The sequence below is a fragment of the Tyto alba genome, unplaced genomic scaffold (assembly GCF_018691265.1).
Source record: "Tyto alba isolate M040663 unplaced genomic scaffold, T.alba_DEE_v4.0 Super-Scaffold_21, whole genome shotgun sequence".
Taxonomy (NCBI): domain Eukaryota; kingdom Metazoa; phylum Chordata; class Aves; order Strigiformes; family Tytonidae; genus Tyto; species Tyto alba.
This window is the reverse complement of record NW_024881295.1, coordinates 3,959,771-3,980,230: the sequence shown is the minus strand read 5'-3', so window position 1 is coordinate 3,980,230 and position 20,460 is coordinate 3,959,771. Positions and strand designations below refer to the sequence as shown.

Sequence of the window (20,460 nt, the reverse complement as noted above, 5' to 3'; positions counted from 1 at the left end):
GAATAGCTGTTCAACATACTAGCTATTCCTGGTACCTCTTGAAATACGTATTTGCTTTTTGAAATTTTTGGCTTTTGCAATACCTACTGATTGAGGATTATTCAAATTTTTCTGAATGGGTGGATGATGGGAATATATAGAAAAGCTCACGTTTATGCTGTAGAGTGAGGCACTGAAAAACAGTGAGGGACTTGGCTGAATTCTTAAATCTTCAGTTTTTTGGAGTTTCTAAGGAGGCTAAGAGGACTCTTGGATCTCCATATTATAAACCTCTGACTTTATTATAAATGTGACAAAGAAAAAAGAAATAATGTAAGTAGTTAAGACAACTTCTTTATTTAATAGTATAGAAGTAATTGGTAATCTTTTGTTCCCTGTAAAACAACTAATGGTATACAATTTTAGAAAATAATATCTTTTTATCAATTTGTTGCTCTTGAAATAAGTATTGATAACAAAGAGTAAAACCTAGCATAGTTATGGTATGCTTTGATTATTGCCTCAACAGGATGTTATACAACTTTGCTTCCACTATTAACTGCAACTGTATATTCTTCAGAGAATTAATACTGGTCTTAATTTTGGGAAATTGCCATTGTAAATGGAAAGGAATTCTTTCCAATTTTATTTTTTGTTTTAATCTTGGTGTAATAAAATAGTCTTCCATAAAAGTATTGCTAGTGGTTTCTGTTTTCTTGCTTTTTTTAAAGAGACTTGTAGAATTTAATTGTATTTTTATTTGGACTTTTGCTCATATAATGTTTCAAGTAGCATGATATCAAGGAAAGTTAGCATACTTTAATTGATTGTAAGTATTTTATTGATGTAAAATTTTCTACATATTAAGATATAGTGTTTTATCAGTTCTATAATTTGCTTTAAAGTGTTTAATGGGGTAAATTATGGGACGTTTTTCCATTCTGATAAAGACAGTATTTTGTGACCTTTTGACAAATTAAGATGGCATGAGAATATAATTACAAGAACATTTTATTTCTGTAATATGTAACTTTCTGATACTTTTTCTGTTAGTCTTGCCAGAGTTCTGTAGTGATAGACCTTTGTCTCATGATTTTTCTTTGTTATACTGGATTAAAATTGAAAAACAATTTAATGACTTTTCACAACTGTGGTTTTCATATTTGCTGTATTACAGAACAGTGTGGACTACATAGCTGTGTATTTCAAATTAGGGACTTTAGACTTTTTCTGTTATAAAGATAGCAAAAGTATAGTTTTACAGAAACTATTCAATTTTGGCTGAAAAGGAGCAAACAGCTAAAGGTAAGAAATAACACTTTCAGCTGAAACATTTCCACTGAAGAGTCTTTAAAAAAAATGGTGTTTTGTCAAATTCAGTGGTGGTATTCTTCATTTTGTACACTAATAGCATATGGTAAAATGATACTCTTATATGTACAGATGAATTACGTAACTTCATAAACACCTTCTACGTCTGAAACCTTAGAGTTCCACCTACTCTCCAGGGTGAATCCCTTGAATACCACTGAGTTCCTGCAAAAGTATTTTCTGCAAAGAAGACAGAGTTATAAAGCATCAAGAATGCATAAATTAGCATTCTGAGATTCTGTATTTAAAGCAGGTGTCACTGTAGGTTTGCAGATGTTTCTTAAACCAGTAAATAAAGCAATAAAACGGTTGGCATTCTATTTCAGAATCATTTGTAAAGTTATACGTTTCTCCTTAGGCTAGTCAGTATTCCCATATAAATAAGTATGGTGCTTTAACTGAATACTTTAAATTAAATACTTTAAGTACTGAAGCAACGTAATTGATTTCTTCTAAGCCTGACAGTCTGTGTACAAGCTGGACTCTGTCATTTTGACAAGAGCCTGAAAGCCTGTGAATAATTAAATCCAAACAAATATCTTTTTTACCTTTTTTTTCTTACTGAAATTGTGAAAACTGTTTTTTGAGTTTTACTTTGTGTACAAACTGTGTTGCTTAGTAGGCATTACTCTGATTTAATATTTAATTAATAATGGATGATGGTTTATTTCTAATAGTGTAGCGTATAGCAAAAGAAAGAGTTTGAACTTTGTTTCAGTCTTGGTCCTTAGCCAGTAGAGATCTGGGAGGGGGGGAGGAGTTATTAAAAAAAAAAAAAAAAAAAAAAAGGGAAAACCCAAAGAATAGACCAGCCTTCTCTATTCCCACAAATTAGTCGTAAATATATATCATAAAATGTCTGTATTACTCTGCAGTCCAGCAAACATAGACAAATCTTTTCAGCACCTGCTAGAAATGCAGTGTTACATCTAATCAGCTGACAGTAATAATGAAGATGGTCCATGCGTATTTACTTTTAATTTTCAAAAAGTTTAGATTAGTCACAGATATGATTTTTTTTTTTTAATACACTGAAAAGTCCCACTGTGTTCCACTTGGAACTATTGGGTTTTTTTCATTATTTCCATTTTTGTTAATTTCTGTTTTTTCCATAGTTGCATTGCTTTGAGTTTTGTGAAAGTCTGCACCTAAAGGGAAATAGAGACTCTTTTCCATGTGCTGTCCTCCAAACCCTCCCTCAGAGCTTCTGCAACGTGGCCTCAATGGCTATCTGCTTTGCTTACCCATTTCTTTTATTACACACTGGACCCTCAGTTAAGCTATCTCTGGTGCATTAACAGAGAAGGTGAATTTTGGCCCATAGAAAAAAATAATTTTACATTTTCTACAATTTCTATGAGGCCTGCAACAGTTACCAGGTTTATTTCTCCAATTTTCACGCATGTATTTTTAAAGGACTGTTGAGCTTCTCGCTACATAAAAAACAAACAAACAAACAAACAAACAAACCAAAACCAATCCCAAGCCTTTTTGTTTTCCGAAGAAGTAATGTTTCTGAATAGCTATAAAGAAAACAAATATGCTATGTTTTTACTCTTTAAAAAGAAAAATAAACTTCATCCTATGGAATTCTGATTATAGCTTCCTGTTTATGCTAAATGTGCATGCACTAAGTAAGCTTGGTGGTAGTCTTAATAGAAAGGTGTGTCACAAATCCCTGCTTCGTTCCACAGGTGCACCACTAGTGTTTCTGCTGCTTCCATTTCTGAATATCTAGCACAGAAGCATACCAATTGCAAAGGCCACTATCTGACTTCTGAAATACTCTTGGTCTCTCTCTTGATCTCGCCTCCATTTAACATTGTGGGATTATTTTTACTGGATGTTTTCTAATTTTCTGAAAATGTTACATTTTTGTATGGTTCATTTTCAAGAATCTTATGTTTGACACTTAGTTTTCCTGAACTGTAGAAACAGAATACTCGGCTAAATAATGTTATTATTTATTTCACGAGTGGCTTTGGGATGCTGGGACTTCAGTTTTAGGACAGCAGCTTTGGTAGAGGAAGTTGTTTCCTGAGCTGATAACTTACGAAGATAAGCTGTTCTGGAGGTGATAGAGGTGTTGTAAGAAGTGGTTCCTGGCTTTTCCTGAACAGCTGTGCAATGTGGAGAGAAGGAGGCTGGGGGGCGACCGCATTGCTCTCTGCAGCTCCCTGAGGAGGGGATGTGGAGAGGGGGGTGCTGAGCTCTTCTCCCTGGGACCCAGTGCCAGGGCACGTGGGGATGGCTCAAAGCTGCACCAGGGGAGGTTCAGACTGGACATCAGGCAGCATGTCCTTACCCTGAGGGTGGCCAGACACTGGAACAGGCTTCCTGGAGAGGTGGTCCATGCCCCGAGCCTCTCAGGGCTTAAGAGGCATTTGGACGATGCCCTTAACAACATGCTTTAACTTTTGTGCAGTCCTGAAGTGGTCAGGGAGCTGGACTAGATGATCATTGTAGGTCCCTTCCAACCAAAATAGTCTATTTTTTGCTATTAATAGCAACCAATACATCCCTGCGTCTGTTGGAGTGTAATGCCTGTATTGCTTCCTTTTATTATGCTCTCAGGAAACACTATGTATCTATTACCACATCTTTAAAGAGATTATCTCGGTCCTCTTTAGGCCCTTTTGTGATTATAGTACTGAATTTATGAATTTTTGTAAATGTATTGCATACATTTAGGATAACTATCATTGAGAAAGCAGTGTGGTCATGGTAAAATTTTAGTAGGAAGGAAAGGGATGACCTGTATTACATTTGTGAAGTATTTTTAATATTTATACTTACATATTTTCCTTTTAAAAAGGAAATTGTCAAGGAAGCATTAATGGAGGAGCAGAAACGAAGTGAAAAGGCAATCAAAGAAGCAGTGAAAAGGACAAGAGACGAACTGATGGAATATATTAAAGAGCAGAAAAGGGTGAGTTACCAGTGGCTAATGGGTTTCACTTCCTGCAGTGAGAAATTGGTGGTTTATTAATCCTGAAAGCTGTCTTCAAATGTGTAAAAAAACAGAATCAGAAGTTACATCTTGAGATTTGTCATTCCTTTTTTCAAACAATTTGTTACTGTGATATATTTCTTCATATATATTTATAGAATTTTAAGTTCATCACAAACCGAAAAGTGGAACTTCATACACTGGTTGAAATTTACAGTATTTCTTATTACAGTAACTTAAAGGTGGTGCATAAATGCAATCTGTCAAATTCAAATTGTGATCTGAATTCAGTTCATTGAAAGCATTCCAGTATCAATAACAGATGCTATTTTATGTTCACAAATGAACTTTATTGTGCAGTTTGCATGCACACAAAGGTCATTTAACTTTTTCTCTCAAACAGTATTATATGACAGCCTGAAAATGTGTTGGTATTCTGTTGAGCATGATTTATAGTCAGTGAACTGGACTTATTATGAAATGTTGTAATGTTCTGAAACTTGGTTTCAGATGTTCTGTTAATGCTGTAAACTTGCAGTTTAATGTTTGTGTATAAACAGTAAAATGTAACTTAAAAGGCAGCTTGGTTGGCTTTCAGTAGGAGGAGAAAAAATGAACACACTTCTCCCCTTTAAGGCTCTTTATAAAAATAAAATCAAGAAAACAAACAAACAAACAAACAAACAAACAAAAAACCCTCTTTCATATGTTAGTAGAAGCCCGTGATCAAATTTAGTGATTTCAGTAGTCTTAATAAACGAAATCACAAAGTTTGAATCTAATTGGTAATGTCCTGAGAAGGAAGTATAAATAGCGTGTTTGGCCTCTTCTATTCCCTGCTTTTTTGGGCTGAATAGTATTATAGGAAATAGGATTTCTATTCTACTACTAGTTTAGCATTGGATGAGCTGTATTCCATTATGCTGTACATGGAAAAGTTTCCATTTAGCAGTATGGGTCTTACTGGCAAAGACTTTTAAACAGGAATCCAGGGCAAAACATGATCCATAAGGATTTTTGAGCTTGTTTATATCTGAAGTTAATCAATTACAAAGGATAAGGTGTGAGGAAAGTGAAAATAGTTTTACTATTAAAATAGCTTGTATCATAAATAAATGAGTCAATAAGACCACTAGTACAGATCATTTTCTTCATCTATTGTAGACTCCTCACTGTTGACAGCTAGATCATGACGTTTTGAATTGACAGTGATTTCATATAGACACTTAAATAGCAACTCATCTGTCCTTAATATCTTAGATTTCCACTTTTGTCAGGAATGGAGACTTTCTTCCATTTTTTTTCCATTTACACACACAGTTGGAGCTTACTGCCATCATTCCCATTTCTGACCACAGTTAATTTCTCTTGTCCTTGTGAAGTTTTCACAAATCAGTGAAACAATGAAAATACCTTCAAAGAAACAAAATCCTCTTTGGTTTATCTAGTAGGAGCTTCATTTCGATTCATTTCATTGAGTTCTTGAATACTAAAGTATTTCAGTCAACTTTTTTCCCATATTGATCAATTGACAAATCTCCATTTAAAAAAAAAAAAAAATATGTAAGGACAGCTAGCTTTTTCTGCCATAAATTTATAAAGTTTGTCTGTATAGAAGTTGGGAATGGAAGCTGGTTTTGACTCCAAATGATTTGGCATAATAGCTTTTATATGATTACATAAGAGGCAGAGTAAATGGACCTTGGTCAAATCCCATGCACATGTCAGAGTAATAAATATACTTTATAGACTATAATAAAAAGTGGCAGCTTCTGCAAGGACTTCCTAGAAGGAACTCAGGGAAAATGCCTCAATTTCCTGCCTGAGATTCAGTGATTTTTATTTTTTTTTTGAGTGTCAGGGAGAGTTCCAGTTACGCACTTGCACAGGTAGTGTACACCATGTATGCTTCATCACTATTTTGTAAATAAGTTTGTAGAATCCTTCAAACCACGGGACATGGGCACAACAGTATTTGTACTTGGTTAGCAGCGAGGTTAGTTAGTTAGGAGAAGACTCATAAACAGATTCTTATCCAGCTTACTTTGTAATAGTACAAAGTGCATTTCATCCCTTGTGGCAAATATAGTACATACCAGTTTTCAAAGTAGTTTGTAACTTGCTTAGTCATTTATTCCATTAAAGCTTTCTTTTAGTGCAAGTATAATAGTTGTGATGTCAGTTTAAGAAAATCAGTTGCATATTTGGCCCTTTTCATATTTGTTACAAATATTTAAAAATATTAATGAGCATTTACAGTTGCATTTGCTCTTGGAATCTTAGAAGAGTTTCTGTAACAGTTTATAAAAGTTGGATCTGGCAATCCCATAAGTTTTGCAGTACGTTATGAATGTGGTCCAGTATTATACTGTACTATATATAATAGAAAATATTTACTTTGAGTTAGAAAGAATTGATTGTGAATGAGTTTTTTAAAGTAGATTGATTTGATAATTATTTTTAGAAATAATTTGTGTCAACATAACATATACAGTGAAATTAAACCATAGAAATCTCCTGTTGTGGTTCCAAAACTAACTTCAGTTATATGCTAGTGCTAAAATATTGGTTGCTTTTGACAGCCAAAACACCATATGATTTGTTTCTGACCAACTACAAATCCAGCATACCAGTGACCTGTGTACTGTTTAACAGTCAGTATACGGGACATACGCATGGGATTATTAGAATTTTAAAAAGTTACTTAGCAAAAAGCAAGTAATTGATGTTCCTTTGTCCTTACACAGCACTTTTCAACCCATTTCTTTCCTCATCTGTAATCTTTCAGTGGGAATTATTTAGAGCTGAGGAGACTAAATGTCCTGCCTTTAACAAAATTCTTATCTAAATAATTTGATGTTGCATGCATAAAATATTTCCATAACTAGGGTGTTTCTAGATCCACCATATTTCAAAGCCTTTCACAGATGAATAACACAGAGTTAATTTTACGTTTGACATTGTTACCCACAACTGAGTCACATTCAGTATGAGTGAAACAACAGATGATTTACAGTCTTTGCTACTATTTTCTCATGTGCAAATGAGCAAACTTCAATGCATTTTTTTTAATACTAAGAATGAGAGGTTGGTAAGAGTAAAATTAAGAGAAAGTGGGAAGTAATGTAACAATATCATCATGCTAAAATGCGCAACATAAGACAGGAACAAACATAACTTGCTCTGTATTCAAGCCAAACAAAGTCTCTGAAGCTAGTGGAGAATCTGTTGGCAATTCTTCACCTTTGATTAAAAGACAATGCAAGCTAAAAAAAAAAAAAAAAAAAATTTGTGGTGGCAACATGTATTTTCACGCAATAAATGAAAAATGGGCAGTGCATTGTTGTTATGCCTTTTTCTTACTTCAAATATAATCCCGAGTTTTTAAAGATATATAGCACTATATTGGCAGCAGTTCAATTTATATACTGTAATCTTAATTTTATTGTCTCAATTCTTTATTAAATGAAAAATGTAATACTAGAATTTTTTGGAACTTTACTTTGTATTCACAGTGTGGAACTACACTTTTTTCTTTTTATGCAGTTGAGTTTAGTGCCTGCTGTTCTATGAAGACAATTCCTGAAAGATACTTACATTTTATGACTGTCTGAGATTATTTTTTTAATTAATTTGTAGATAAAAAGCAAGAAAAGCAACTGAATAAGACCAGTTTTAAAATCATTCAGAACGTCTGAAAATATTGAATTCAATGAATTTTGGTCCATTAAGTGTTTGCAAATGAAATACTTGAGATCTTCAATGCCAACAACTAAGTGGGCACTATTTTTGACGTTTTTAAAAAATACTTTAGCTAGGTAGTCACACAACGTTTTGTGTTTCTAGCGCTGAAATGGTGCATGGATTCAACTGCATTCCAGCAGTAAAACATACTGGGAAGTAAATATTTCCATATGAATTATAGAATAGAATATTTCAGTTGGAAGGGTCCTCCAATGATCATTTAGTCCAACTGCCTGTACATTCCTTTACTAATTTCTGTGAGGCTTTATACACCATAACTACATAGAGAATAAAGAAAAAGATCGGCATTTGGTGTATTATTAATATTTATACTTAATTAGCTTCAGTGTATTTTTTGTTTTTCTTTCCTGTTGGTTGCATATACTACTGTCGTTAAACTTACTGTGAGCCAAAGTTCTGCTGTACAGTAGCTAGGGAAAAAACTCAAGCTATATTCCCCTGCAATTAATATGAAAGAAAAGTAAATGATCTGTTACCGTTTGGTCTAGTTGTCCAAATGGACTATGCAGTGGAAAATATCCTCGTAGAACTGATCCTGCAAAAACATGTTTGCATACTTTATTTTACGCACTGCAATTGATCCTGTTTACTTCAGATGGCATGAACTGTAAAGTTTTGCCATAAAATTTATTTCAGAGTCAGACAAAGAAAATCTTGGAAGTCGTCTCACACTCAGTTCACTGCTATGTATTTAATGTTTAAATTGCTACTTTCAGTTCAAGTCTCAAACTACAGATGTAAACTTGGTGGGTTCCGGGAAAAGACCAGTTACAGTTTTGTATACAGGTATGTTAGAATTATTGTTAAGTTTATTAATTTTAAGGAGGGTGTCAATTTTAAGATTGACAACTGAAATGCAAGCAGGCTCCATTTTTCTGGCAGTATTGTGTATTTAAAAAACAAACAAAATAAGACCAATTCAGTTGTTTCTCAAAGTTATAAAGCACCAAATAAGTCCAGTAGAAAAATCTCTGGTAAAACTATTGCCAGTATAAGTCTACTAATTTTTTTTTCATTACACATTCTGGATGAAGATTAGTAAACTTAAAATCTTGTAGGGGAGTGGAGGAACAGTAGGAAATATGAAGTTTGATTTTTAAGGTCAAATTCAAACCATCTTTATTCTGACATTATAAAGTACATGTTCTGGAACAGTCTAACCTGTTGCATCTCAGGTTTCAAAAGAGAACTTAAAGTTTCTATCACAGTCTCTCACTAGTCTGTCTTTGTTGAGAACCGAAGCAAGAATGCATAACTTAGCCATACACCACAAAAATTGCCCCACCAAATTAGTAATTATTGGCTAAAATGTGATATTTTGCAAGTCCTGGGTTTGTTTAAAAAACATGCAGTGATGGTTGTCGGGGTTCTGTTCATTCTGTGTCAGATTCTCTGATTTTCCACACTGGCTTCTGAAAGCACTTTTATTTATAACTAGATTTTCTGGAATAGGAAGGTTATAAGACTGGAATTAACTTTTGGGGTTATCAAACAAACCTTTTGCCATTATATGTAATTCTTTTCCCATGTGGTCATAGAAGTGTCATTTTGAAGCTCTTAGAGTAATCCTTTTCCAATTTATGGCATGAGCTGTATTAGGAATCAGTTCATAAATTTGCCATTCCATTCAGATGGAGATACTGTAGGGGCCGGGATGATCCTTGGCAGGGTGATCCTTTTTTTTGCCTAATGTCTTTTCTAGCCCAGTCCTCTGGTCAGAACGTCAACCACTACTCACTTCTGCTGCTTTAGTGCTTTCTTCAGTAAAGGGTCATTGAGTCCTGGCAGTGCAGTTGTTACTTTCCCAATAGTTGGTATTTCTGTCCATTGTATATATCTGTAAAAGTATTGGGAGACAAAATAATAGTGTAGTAATAATTTTGGTTTAGTTTATTCGGCGTCCATGGAGAGTGATTAAAACATGGTCACAAATTTGAGAGGTTTTTGCCCTTCTAAGTTTTGGTATCTTCTGTAATGTGGCCTTAGTGGCCTTAGTGGAATTGTTCGTTATTTTTGCATATGGAGTGGTTTGGAAACTCCTTCTGTAATCATCAATGAAGAGTTTTATGACCCTTTTTGCATAAGCTTTATCCAATACCCCTTTAAATAAACAGTAAAAGCCCCATTTGATCTTAGTGTGAATACAAGTGCCTCAAAAATGTCAGCTTTATCCTGGAACATAGAACTTTTGCTTAATTTTCCTAGTTATTTAAAGGAATTCTTACTCTTTCAGTTACCCATTTTGGGGTTTTTACTATGGGGTCATTTGACATTTGAAATAATTTAATTACCTGGATTTTTTCTCTCTTTATGGTCAATTCTTCATACTAGATTTTGTGAAAGACATTTATACACTGTTTTCTCTTTGTGATTAATTTTTTTTTTTTCAGTTCCTGTGGTTGACTTTTTAATGTCTACAGTACTGTGCATTTTGTGTTTTAAAATTATTATTTCTAGTAATGTCTGATGAACAATTGAGCTGGGTTCTTAAAGGGTGACTTTGCATTAATTTGGAATAGATTAGATCCTGTGTGATCTGAAATAATATCTTGGTGCAGAAATAATTATTTTTCTGTAGTTTTTCATATTTCTTTATTGACATCTTTTCTACCAGCTTTTCATGTATGAAGTATATAATATTTTTTTTTTTTTAATTAATTAAGCCAAGAGGAGGAGGAGTTTCTTCTAACTTATGTACTACTTCCAAAACACTGGAAAGCTATTGAAAAAGCTATATTTAGCCTAGAATTTTCTGTTCCAGTATCTAAATTTTATAGGAAAATTAGCTTGAGGGAAATTTGACTAATTAGAATGGGTATATAGATCTACTGGATTTGCTGTCTTAGAGAGTAAAGGCTGAGATAAGTAGAAGATCATGAAGATGTGTTGCACTGAGTATCTGTCAGTCACGTGCTTGTTTTCCTTTTTATATTGAAGGTAAATTAAAATTTATTCTCCATGTGTCACCTGAAATACCCCTCTATTTTTGTATTTTTAGTTATACATCATATTTCTGTTTTAATTTTTTTATGTTTAAAAAGGGATCTTTGAATAGGAGCCAGGTAGTCCTCTCTGTAGGTCACACTGCTTCACGCTTCTGTTTCTTTTTACACCTATGTTTTTTAACTTTTCACTGTCATTTAGTTGTTTATGGTTAAGATTTAAAATGCCAGTGTTTTGCCAGAACCATATATAGCTGGTTTTATAAACACTGAACCGTGCCCTAGGGCAACAGTGTTAAATATTTGATGTAACTGAAGCCAATCTCAAAAATAATATCAGATCCTGTCCTTCAGTGCATTTTAGACCCCAACAATTGTTTAGTCCCCATCATTTAGTCCCTCAGCAATTTTAGTCCCCAACTTAATGGATAAAGCTGCTTTTCAGAGGATGTTCAAGTAGAAAGTCCACTAAATTACCTTTTAGCATTAAGTTAGCTGTGAATGATTTTTAATCTTTCCCTTGACTTCAGCATACCAACGAATAGTATTATTTTCAAATTTGCAACATATCTTTGTTTTGGATATTTTGTTCTATTTCCTATTTTTCTAGGTCACAAAGGGAACTTGATTTAGTTGTATTTAAAACTCAATGTGTTCAAATTCTCATTCACTTTATTTTGGTACCTGTTGGATCATTTGAATCAATGTGGCTGCTGCAGAGAAGAATAAACACAAACATGAGGGGTTTAGTACAAAAAAAAAAAATTATTCAAACTAGAATATGATTTTTCTTCTAAAGACACGTTGAAAATTAACTGCTACCATTTCTGTTTCTTGAAGTATGAAAATACTAAGTATGTCTCAGTTTCTTTATGAAGTGTTCATAAAACAGTTATTGCTTGATACTGATTTTTACATTTAAAGATATACTATCAAAATTACCATTGTAACTTTTTCTCATTTTAATTAAAAGACTGTTTAAATACTTAAGAGGGGATTTTTCTGAAACAGATGTTTGGCACTTGAAATGATGCAAGTTAATATTTTCCATTAGTTTCTATTTTATTGGAATTTATTGTTTAAAACAAAAAAAAGTGTCATCATATGGTTTTGTTTTCTGCATATTTCATGAAGCAGTACACAAGGACATGTCTTGGGTTTACCCCCTACTTTGTATTTGGCCTGTTTTTTTTGTGCAATTGAAACACATAAGTAAAAGTTATACATGTTTTTTACTTACTTTGGGGACATGGTTGAATTTTCCTTCATCATGTTGATAGTTTTTGTTTAGATATTGTATTGCAAAACTATTCATAATAAAAACCGGGGAAAAATACAAACATTCAGAAATGTTTGTCTCTTAAGCTAGGTGCTGTATTATGTCTCTCCGCAGAGGTTCCTATGTTCTTACTTTACTGGAAGCCTCAAAACTGCTATTTTCTAAGTTAGGCAATACAGAAGAGTCTTGTGATGACACAGTTCATTCTGTTTGCATGCAGACAAATTTTGCATTCAAACACTGCATCATACGATTCATTTGTGAAATCCTACAATTAACAATACTTAAATATGACATTAATGATTATAAAGTGGTCTAGTAAATGCAGTTAGAATATGTCACCTGCAAAACACGCGGGAGGATATACTTCTTGCCATAATGTGGAACTCCTTGCCACCAGATGTAGATGCTGAAAGCCTAAATGATTCTTGAAAAAAACAAAACAAAACAAAAAAAGAAACAAAAACAAACCTAGACAAATTTATTGGAAGAAAATTCCATCAAGAGCTGTTAAATGCAAACATATTTTGCTCTGGCTAAGGTAGTAACTGCAGGAGTTCATGCTTCTGCTGTTACACGCTTTTTAGGTGTTTGCTGTTTGCCTCTGGTAAAGATCGATGTTGTGCTTTATGGACATTGGTCTGGCATGTGCTGACATGTTGCATACTGCCTATTCACATGTTCTAGCTATGAAAACGAAGTGATTAGAGAGTAAAAATAATTTATACAATTTATCTTTTTAAAAAGAAAGCAAGGCAATGTCTGTAGGAAATGCCAAATCCACTGGCTGTGTGCTGCATCATGGGGAAGTACAAAGGGAGGCATTTGGTTGGTTGCCATTTCCTCAAGGGGAGCTGTGCAGTAGCAGCAGCTACCACATTTGTAGGACCTACCGGTGGCTCATGTACCATTTGTTGCCTTGGTACTAAATATGGATATTTCTGATTTGAGTTCTTATTTTGGCATATGTGCAATCAACTCTTCTGTGTTTACCAGAAAAGAAAAAAAATGAAGGATTTGTGGAAAATGGTAGGATGCTAAAAATTATATTATGTCTCAAGGTCTAATTCTAAATATTTCTGCTTTTAACTGTCTCAGGAAGCTTGAAGATCAGTGCTCTTAATAAGTCCATTATGTTTTCATATCATGAAGTAATGCATACGTGGACTTCATTAAAACTTTTTTTAAATGAAATGATGAAATTAAAATCTGATACTGTAAAGGAAATGTTACTTGTAATATTCATGCCTTCAGCCTATCATCCAGTCCAGGAGAGTCAAATGTTACTTTAAAGCATTTCTGGAAAAATTTTTAGGAATGAGAACAAATAATGATGTCAAAAGTTTATCAGTGTGACAGCCTGTTTTAGATACTGTATTTTCCTGGAATACATTTTTTCATGAAAGATACATCTTGTCCGGTAATGTAAATGAGACTTACTTTGAAAGAGAAGATAACATCTGTGACCAATTCTATGAACCTGTGTTTGGGAGGATTACCATAAGTTTTCCTGTGAATTCAGTAATTTTACTCTCTATAGTGTGTTTGCAGTGGAAGAGCCATAGCAAGATTAGAGGAATTAATGTGCTTGGTATTGTTCCAAGTTGTCAGCCTCACCACTGTCATCTTCTTTTGGTCAGCAGCAGCACGCTGGCTGTAGTTATCCCCTTTTTGGTTCCCAGTTCATGCTACCCATGCTGTGGATCCCACATGCTATGTAGCTGTCATGTGTTGCACCAGGTTTTTTTGGTGGACAATAATGGGGATATTTTTAGGGTGAAAAATACCTCCCAGGAGCCATTTTCAAAATTACTTTCGTTATAAGCTTACTGCCACAACTGAAAAGATGCAGTTACTTTCTGAAATACAGAAGTTGCACAGAAGGCAGCTTTATTCAGAGGAAAATATATAGTGCTGCACTGAGCTTTCCTTAGAAAGAACAAAGGAAAGGAGAAAAAAAAAAAAAAAAAAAAAAGGTGAAACTCTTTTATTATGACAACGGGAACTGGACTCAAGGAATATTTATGCTCCCAAAAGGATAGGTACCCTCTGAAGTTCAGTCATTCAGATTATCTGCTCTCCTAGGCTCATAACTCAGGACATCAGATCATTTAAATGTTACCAATTTCAAGCGGCTGTGTAATAATGACTTAAGCAAGCATATGTCTGTCAGAGAAGACATCTGTACAGCCAGAGACTTCTGGCTGAGTTTTAGTTCCTCCTAATATCTACCAGTCTCTGTTGCATGAGAAAGTTCAAGAATATCTCCATCATACTTGCTTCCTACCTGTTTTGTGTATGCCTGCGTCTCTGCCCGTGGCTACCTTGGAGTAAGGAAGGTCTCACAACTTCTAAACTGCCTCCATCATCAGTGAAGATGTAGAGCTGGGAAAGGAAGAATTTAACTCATATCGTGCAGCAGTTAGCTGCTCTTCTGACTCATGCTGAACTGAGGAAGGTAAAGAAAATCTGCCTTCCAGTCTCCTGTTCTTCCTTCACCTATGTTCAGTAAGTGAAAAGTAGGCAAACTGAGAGAAGCAGAATAGTATTTTGGGTTGTTTTTACAAATGCACTTCATTTTTAGTCACCTTAGGAGTTACTTACAACTAGATATGAAACTTTCAGACAGAAAAGTGATTTTTCTTGTTGATGGTGTCCTTGTAAACTGTCCAGAAACTGAGTGAGGCTAAAGTTAATAAAACTAAAACCCAAAATATTTCCAGGTGTCTTATAAAGATTCTAATGATCAAAGCAGTTAATTGGTAACCACTATACTTCAAACTAAGATCTGTTTCCAATTATTTGTTGTTAGAAAGGTCATAAAATCCTTTGCTCTGCTTCATATTTTTTTCAAACTTAAACAGTGTTCAGACTGCTTCTACGTAATCTGCAAATGTTGTTTGGCTTTTGATAAAAACTAGGCATTGTTAATACTTAAAATCACACAAATATTAGGAAGTTTTGTGGAATGGAGGTCCACAAAATTATTCTGTTGTCCAATTCCAGTATTTTTATTGTCAGTGCTACAGATCGAAAGTTGTTTATAAATCTCATAGTTCAGCAATTTACTGCCTATTCATTGCTATTTAGTGCTTACAAAATATTAATTCAGTAAGTTATGGTTTGCATGTTTGTAGCAGACAAAGAGGCAGTACTCAAATATTGTGCCTGTTATTTATGTACTTTTTAATTTTTGTGACTATTACTTGTACATGAAAAAAATGAATTCTTGTAGTTGGCATACATAGGAGAAAGTAAGCCACAAGAGAGAAAGCTTTCTACCAAATAAATCTTATGCTGAATAGGTTCCTTAAAGATATTTTCTAAATAACAAAGATTTCCTTCATGAGATAAGTACTTAGAGTAAGCAGTTCTTTTATTTGTAGTTCTTGAACTACAACTCGCATAGCAAGCCAGCAAGCAAATTTTAATTTTTCCTATTTACAGTGACATTCATATTCCTTCCGGATAATTTACTTCTTCTTTTCTGACAACAAAACTAATTATATTTAAGCAGTCACATTTTATCTGCTACATTGTGCACAGCTCTCATTGACTTCAAAGGGCATATTTTGGCCTCCCAGGGAAAACTTAAGTGTTAGGACTTAAGTAATCATTTGAATGACGGGCTTGGTTTTGTGCAGCCCATGTTTCCCTGAAAGACACAGACACTTGTCACGAATGCTCTCCCATCCCAAATTAAGGGACAGGAGCTGGGAGCAAATATGTAACCATTGTAATGAAATTCATGGAACTACTGTGTATTCCCGTATGATTTCTGCAGCTGTGCCTCATAACCTTTAGAAGAAAGCATAACTAGACATTGCATTTCTCTGACTAATATTTACCAAAATTGAAGTTCACACTTCAGAATTGCAAATATCCAAATAAGATATTTTTGAGGTTTAGTATTAGATCATTTTTTTTCCAATAATATGGAAACTAAGGACCTATTTCAACAACAGTATTTTATTTATATTTAAGAATCACTGGCAAGGTGGTATAAGCTGTGTCTGTCTTACTGTAAATTGAAGAAAAAACTGGCAAGATTCTCTTCTGGTTTTGTATAGAGAAATTATTCCTTTAGTCTAGTAATAATGCAATCACTTTTGGAAACTAGAATCCCAGAAACATTTCCTGCTTCCCTGACCAGGTGCTTTCTGTGCAGATTTGTCCAGCCAGTGGGGTTCATGGGAGGTTACCTCTGTGGGGTCTTGGTATGTTATAGGACAGTCACCTTAGCTATTTACCATGTAAGTAGAAGAACTGGAAATATTTTTACTTTTTTTCTGAAAAAAATTGGAATATTTGGAAAATACTAGAGTTTACCAAAATATCACGCAGTTATAGAGGGTCAGCTCATCTTGGACTGTACCTTAAAGTGCAGGTCATGCTTTTTCCCAGTTTCAGTGGGATTATTCTGGGAAGAAACAAGTATTTAATATTTGGAGAGGGAATTGTGCATTTCATTCTGTGCACAGATGGGTTGTAGTCACAATGCTTTTCAAGGGAATTAAAATACTGATCAATTTATATCTAAGACAGCAGAAAATATCTATGAGTAAATCAGATTAACAGTTAATTTCCTCCATGGCCATTCATGTGTATCAGTGTTGTTTTTAATAATGTACTAGATTTGTGGAGTGCATTTTGTATGTTTATTTTGTCTGAAGATTACAGCTACGATTGGGCCTTTTGTGTAGCCTTTTATCCATATTTTGGCCTTTTGGGTAGTCTTCTATCTGGTACATTGGTTTTTGCATTTCGTTATGGTACAAAATCCCATTTCAGGTTTTTTTTTTAAGTTCTATGTATTACATTTCATAATTACATATAGTCATGCAGATTTGATTTATCATGAACACACTTCTAGAACTGTTTATTTTTTTTTAACTTTGATTTTTGTAGATCATCTACAAAGCCTATAAAATCTGTCTTGAGAGCACCTTTACCAATATAGATTGTGGAAGACTATCTGTGTTACAACTGCTGTAACCCTTGTTATATATGTAGATGTTTTTCTAATGTGTGAAGTATTTTCTTGCGGTGTTCGCAGAGAATATCTTTATTGTATTCTTTCAAATCAGAAATACATGGGTGGCTGGTTATTCTGCAAATTTATCTGCCTTCTCAACTCCCATCACCTGGATATTATTTGAGTCATATGCTTATAAAAGAGAGTAGAATCGTACTTTATGTTCAATACTTGTTGTCTGCTGTCACCACAGATAATTGGTTTTATTGCTTGTAGGTCAGAGAAAATTTAAATGACCTGGAGTTCGATAGGCGTCTAGTATTGAGAAGTATCTAATATTTTCAAAACAAAACTGAAGTATTCTATTAAAAAAAAAAAAAAAAAACAAAAAAACAACAACAAAAAAAAACCATATCTAAACCTAAGTATCAATTACATGTTTTTCTTAATGATTCTCCATGTGTCCTGTCAACATCATGTAGCTGTTTGTTGTGGTTTAAACTCAGCCGGCAGCCAAATTATCTCTATCCCAGCTGAAAAAAGGACACTGTTCTAAAATCTGAGTAAGATTATTATAGGCAGGTCGTCTATTAATAATGTGTCTGGAACTACAAGTCTTATTTTTAATGCTTAACACACAGAATTTCCCCAATAAATAGAATTGTCTAACAGTGCAGAAAGGAGAGTGAATAAGAAGGAAGAGGATTTCTTTACAAAAAGAAACGGCTAACTAAGAATCAGGCTAACTAAGAGCGATAAATATAGAAATGGTCAAGGACAAACATTCCATGCAGAAGAGTAATCATGTATTTAGTGTTCAGACCAAGATTTCTACTTGAAATTTCCGTTTCTGACCTCAGAAACTGAAACATTTAACTTTGTTAAATGTTCACTTAACAAAACAGAATCAGGCATTTTTTTAAAGGTGATGTTGGTTGGTATCCTGAATCATCACTCAGTTCAGAAAAGTGTGATCTGTTAAGGGTAGTGATGTGCTAAAGGACATATAAAGTCTCTAAAATCAAACATAAGTGACCAGATACTGTCATAGTTATGTCAAACATAATCTTGTTTTATGCCTTTGACTTCTGTTGCAAAAAAGTAACTTACTCTGAGGGTTGGAGTTACTGTATCTTACTTTTAATTAACGGTTGTGAACTTGTCCAAGAAAGCAGGGCAGTGAGTACTTTTGTGCCTCTATTATGTAAAATTTGCATATCTTTGGGTTTCCTCTTCACTAAGAAACAAGTTATTACAAGTATGTTCAATTCTCATTTTCATTTTTAGCTTTGTTTAGATACAGGACTAAAGAATTAACCAATATTAATTCATTTTTATTAGTGAAGTAAAATAATAGAATTGGAAAAAGATAATGAAAACACTTAAAACTGAAAAGAAGTGCTGGTATTTCTCCTGACACTAAACAAACGATACCTTACATAAAAATCACTCTCAAAATAATCTTTTGAGATATTAAATATAAATTCCCACTCATTCTTAATTTGTAAATTAGATTTTCAGATTTGCTTACCTCCTATCTCAGTTCATACTCCCAGGGGAAGGGTGTGTCCTCCTTGTCGGCACATTTTACTAATACTGGTGCAGGCCAGAGTTTGTCAGGTAATCTTCTAGGGACTGAGCTGTTTTTTGAAATAACATTCATGCGTTTAAAAATAATAAAATAAAATTTGAGACAGTGATGATGGCAACATTTTTGATAAGACATCTCCAACTTTCTTGGAAAGAGGTAGTTTTGGAAAATATGGAGAAAAATGCCTCTGTCTACAAGGTTCATAATTCTTTAATATTTTAAGAGAAGATTTTGTGATGAAAACTAATATCTTGCATTCAGTTATTCAAGCTAAAGGCTGCAAAAGAGTTCTTGAAGTTCACGCTGGGTATTCACTTCAATTACATTTATCTACCCTCTTGATGAGAGGCAGCAAATTCCTTTGTGTTGTTCAAGTTGTCTGAAGAACTGTCTGTAATCCACTGCTAAAGGTTGGCCATATAAGATATGTGTACCCCTACATAGTTGCTCTGTTATTCATCCATGAAATTCATCGCAGAAAATGGTCAATGAAGTTTTTCTTAAATCAGACTAAAATTTCTCCCATTACCTATCTTAGTGCTGAAGTTGAAATAATATTATAGTTCTTCAAAACACTGGCAAATATGCCTTAGTTAGCATATAGATCATATAGTCTTCATAAGGACCTTGTAGTTTATAACCCTTTTTACATTAATGATTAGATCAAATTAATGGGGAAGATCAGCACAGTAGAAGAGAAGTAAGATGTCTGTCTGGTAGCTGAAACTGGCTGTGATTCTAAAAAGTCATTTGAAAGCAATGTTACTACCAGAAAACACCTCCAAACATCACTTTAATAGAAAATAGCAGTGGCTTATTGCCTCCTGTTATCAGGCAGATAAAAGTCTGGGGTTTTCTCACTATTTCTGTTCATAATTTTTAATTTTCTACTTTCAAAGGTGACATTATCTCTATAGAAAAATCTATACATGTAATTGGTGTTTCTGACACTGAGGAAATGTCACAAGGCTGGAACCATTTTCATCTTACCCATATATCAGTCTTCAAGCTTATTACCATAATTGTGACACATTGCAATTAAAGCAATTTTTATAGCATTTTGACTTTCTTTCCAACTAAGAGTTGACACAGAGTTCAGCTATTGCTTATCTATATTTTGTCTTCCCTGAAATTATTAAATTGGTTGCCTTCTAGACATTTATTACACAGGTAGCATCTTTCAGGTTTATTTAGCTGAGAATTCTTTGACCTTCTCTCACTGACTGTACCTTTTCTTTCCTCTCTGTGCTTGTGTATATGCATGATGGTATCTACTTTTGTGATACATCTATTGGCACTAACCATTGCAACAAAATGTCATCTTGAAACTCGAATCCTAATGTAGGTTTAAATCCATGACTACTGTACTATAAGAGCTCAGATTCTTGGGGTGATAATCATGTTTAGGTTATAAATGAATTCTTTATTTATATTACCTAAATGTCTCAACTATGCCCTTCCAGTCTTCCTTTTATTTTTGTTTAACTCTTAATTAAACATACAAAATTACTCACTGTTTCTAATAAGGTATGTATTTATACAACCAACTAGCATGATGATGAGTGGAAGTAAATGAAGAAACCCTTTACCTGCCCTTCAGGAGTGTAC

General features: G+C 33.9%; 1 protein-coding gene across 7 annotated transcripts in view; it reads left to right on the top strand.

Moving 5' to 3' along the window:
• Positions 1–20,460, top strand: part of CCDC91 (coiled-coil domain containing 91) — a 154,575-nt gene that overhangs the window by 114,250 nt on the left and 19,865 nt on the right. For all 7 annotated transcript variants that reach the window (XM_032995071.2, XM_032995068.2, XM_032995069.2 and 4 more), the window contains one exon: positions 4,166–4,279. In XM_032995071.2, coding sequence (XP_032850962.1) covers positions 4,166–4,279 — 114 coding nt within the window. The remainder of the gene's footprint in view (positions 1–4,165; positions 4,280–20,460) is intronic.